General features: G+C 46.2%; 1 protein-coding gene across 1 annotated transcript; it reads left to right on the plus strand.

Annotated features, from left to right (window-relative positions):
- The first annotated feature begins 1,620 nt into the window (after positions 1-1,620).
- LOC6596164 (cathepsin L1) lies at positions 1,621-2,697 on the plus strand. The gene has a single exon (XM_002021105.2). It carries the CDS (start codon positions 1,624-1,626, stop codon positions 2,638-2,640), a length of 1,017 nt encoding a protein of 338 aa, XP_002021141.1. The 5' UTR covers positions 1,621-1,623; the 3' UTR covers positions 2,641-2,697.
- Positions 2,698-3,382: the final 685 nt, after the last annotated feature.

Raw genomic sequence — 3,382 nt, forward strand, 5'->3', positions numbered from 1 at the left:
TAGTTGGCCATTGTGGGGGATACTTTTGGCCCTCTATTGATGATGATGATGCTGCTGATGCTGATGCTGATGCAGATGCTGATTTCGTATGCACAAAAACAGCCGAGTGGCAGATAGAAATTGTCATCAATAAAATAAATTGTTGTATTATTTTCGTTTTATTCAGTGCCCCCGCTGTTGTGTCCCGCCCCGTTGTGTTGTGGCATATGCAGTTGTTTTGCGATTGTCTGACAAAATTAACAGAAAATAAAATTACTGCTTACATCCTGCTGCCCCCCTGTATCGCTTGTCTCCTGTTGGGAGTGCACTGCATAAATCATGAGCCGAGAGAGAGAGAGAGAGAGAGAGAGAGAGGGGGAGAGAGTGAGTGCATCATGTGGGACGCTTGGTCCTGCGAATTGAGTCAATTGTGTGGAAATTATGGATGCATGGGGATGGATATGGATAGTGCCATCGATATAGACAGAAAAGTCATTTAAATTCATCTTTCTTTTTGAAATAAATACTCAGAGTGCAGCAGAGCTCGGAGTAAATACCGAATCCAATCCCATCATAATACTCGTAGTACACACAAAAACACAACAATTAAATGCATTCGGGGCGTGTCCTGTAATTAATAATTTATTGACTAATTGGATTATGATTTGCACACTCGCCAAACACTGCATGAACGCTTTCGCTTCGCATCGCTTTGCACCGCTTTGCATGCCAGACCTTATCAGAAGAGAGCTTGTTCGAAACCTACTGTGACTGACATGGAATTTGGCTTTTTAGTGGTTTTTTAATGAGATTAGAAATGCGCTGCGCCCTTTGTCTAATGACATCAAGTGCAGCGTGTTCGAGTGTTTGATATGCGGCTCGAATGGAATTACAAAAACATTATTCGCATCATTGGAAATTGTTTCTATTTAAAAATGAAGCAAATAAGCATGACATTCCTGATATTACGACTGGACGATACCTCTGGCTACTACCAATAATAATTTCATTTACAGGATTCTTTTTGTATTCGAATAGATTTAAATATTTATACTAATAGATTTGCGCCGAGGGTGGAAATGGTAAATAATGTATAAAATTAATATGATAATTTGGTCGAAGTGTACATATTTCATATATATTTCATACTAAAAGTAAATATTTTCATATTTAGATTAAATATATTTCCTGCAAATCAAAGTAAATTGTACATTTCACGGATTTTTCTCCCTTTGAGGCTTCAATAGTTATTGAATAATCCTTCATGCCTATTAGACACATCTGTGTGAAATTTTACAGGTTCGTTTTATAAATATGTAAATTTTAGTTTTTGTAATATTGTTAGTAATTAATTAATAATTTAATTAATTTAATAAAACTCAAGTATTGTGATTTGAGATCCAAAAATTTCGAGTGCAGCCTATCACTGTTTTCTCCATGGGTTCCGGGAATTCTTGGGAGTTCCTGGAACGAAGCTGCGGGCCAAGCGATAAGCCGAGCTGGGGTCCGCTCCCAAGAATAATCGCTACAATTATCGTCGGAATACTGTGCAAATATTGCTGAAGCATTGAACATAAATAAATAGCCCGAGCTCGCAGAGATTCGCCACAGTTATATTGCGATATTTGCCCCGTTGAGATCGCAATGAATTTGCCCCGGAGTTATTTGGCCTTTCATCTCCTTTTGCTTCTGCTCGGGATCGCTTGCGCCACTGCCCGGGTGTCCATGGCGGAATGGAACGCGTTCAAGGAGAAGTACGGCAAGCGGTACAACTACAATGACAACATACGCCACTATGGCATATACAAACGGAGAGCAGTGGAGGTCCAGGAGCACAACAGACGATTTGCAGCGGGCGAAGTGGGATACGAGATGGGACTCAACGAGTTCTCCGATACCAAGCAGAACCTGCTCGCCTTCCGAACGAATGGCGCCGAGCCCGAGGCAGATGCTCCCACACAAAATCTGACGATTCCGTCCAACTACAAGTATTACGATCAGATAACGGACGGAAAGGACTGGAGGGAGTCGGGATGTATTTCGCCGGTGGGCAACCAGGGCACCGAGTGCCTGGCGTGCTGGGCCTTCGCTGCTTCGGGGGCCATCGAGGCTCATCTGGCACTGAAGAATCATCGGCTGGTGGCGCTCTCTCCTAAGCACCTGCTCGACTGTACGAACGGGCCCAGCGCCAAATGCGAGGGCGGGTGGGTGAGCGTGGCGTTCAACTACACCAGGGACAATGGCATTGCCACGAAGGAGTCCTATCCGTTCGTGCCATTGAGTGAAGAGTGTCGCTACGACAAGTCAACTAGTGCGGGCAGGGTGCGTGGCTATGTGACCCTGAGTAATGCCGATGAAAGGGAACTCGCCGAAGTGGTCTACAACATTGGCCCCGTCGCCGTCTCGATCGACCATCTGCATCAATCGTTCCAGAACTATAAGAGAGGTGTACTGAAGGATGAAAACTGTAGATCGGACAGGGCATCGCTCCGTCATGCCGTGCTGGTGGTGGGTTTTGGCACCGACGCCGAGTGGGGCGACTACTGGCTGATCAAGAACTCCTATGGCACATCGTGGGGGATAGACGGATATCTCAAGTTGGCACGTAACGCGGGAAACATGTGTGGCGTCGCCTCCATTCCCCAGTATCCGCTCATATAACTCTGTCATATTTTAAAATAAAAAATGAAGAATCAAATATACATACGTACAAATGTGTGTCCTCCTCTTTCAGTTTTCTGGCGGCTCCGTTTTTCGTACTGGCCAGCTGTCGTTTAGGGCCGGCCATCAAATAAAAGAGTTCATTTGACCATTTAATACTTTTGGCCCGCCACGAATTGCCCAAGTGTTTTGAGGGTCAGGGGACTACCATAATCTCGGATTGCTGGCCCAGGAGCCGCCGCACAGAAACCCAATAATTGACACATAAATAACTTTAAACAACTTACTTACAAGCCCTGGGCTCGGGGGAGATACGAGTATCATGCCTGCCTGCACACTCTCCAGGCCCCAGACTTCAGGCTTTGGCCAGGGGCACGGGCACGGGCACGGGCACGGGTACGCCCACACAATCTTATTAAAAATGTCCCCGGATAATACAAGGAAGGCTGCGAAGGAGGAGGAGCGGAGGAGCGGAGAGCGGGTCGGGGCCATAGTTGGCTCGCATGTTTGTGCAACTTTTAACTGCCACCGCTGGGATAAATCATAAAAGGATATTTCTGTGCCAGCCCTGAATGTGGAGTGGAGGACCAGCTGGACAGGGGGGAGTTGGCTGTGGGGACTGGTGGCCGAGGACTGGTGGGGCTCACTGTCAGGGCCATTACTTGGCTGGAAAATATTTTTACAAGCTCTGCTTTTAATGTGGCCAATTGGCGTGGCTTTTCCTTGGGATTGTCTCTCTTTG

The sequence above is a fragment of the Drosophila persimilis genome, unplaced genomic scaffold, assembly GCF_003286085.1.
Source record: "Drosophila persimilis strain 14011-0111.01,24,50 unplaced genomic scaffold, DperRS2 tig00000431-arrow-pilon, whole genome shotgun sequence".
Taxonomy (NCBI): Eukaryota; Metazoa; Arthropoda; class Insecta; order Diptera; family Drosophilidae; genus Drosophila; species Drosophila persimilis.

Excerpts from the sequence above, each read along its gene's own strand:
- LOC6596164 (XM_002021105.2), top strand. The coding sequence starts at position 1,624 with ATGAATTTGCCCCGGAGTTATTTGGCCTTTCATCTCCTTTTGCTTCTG.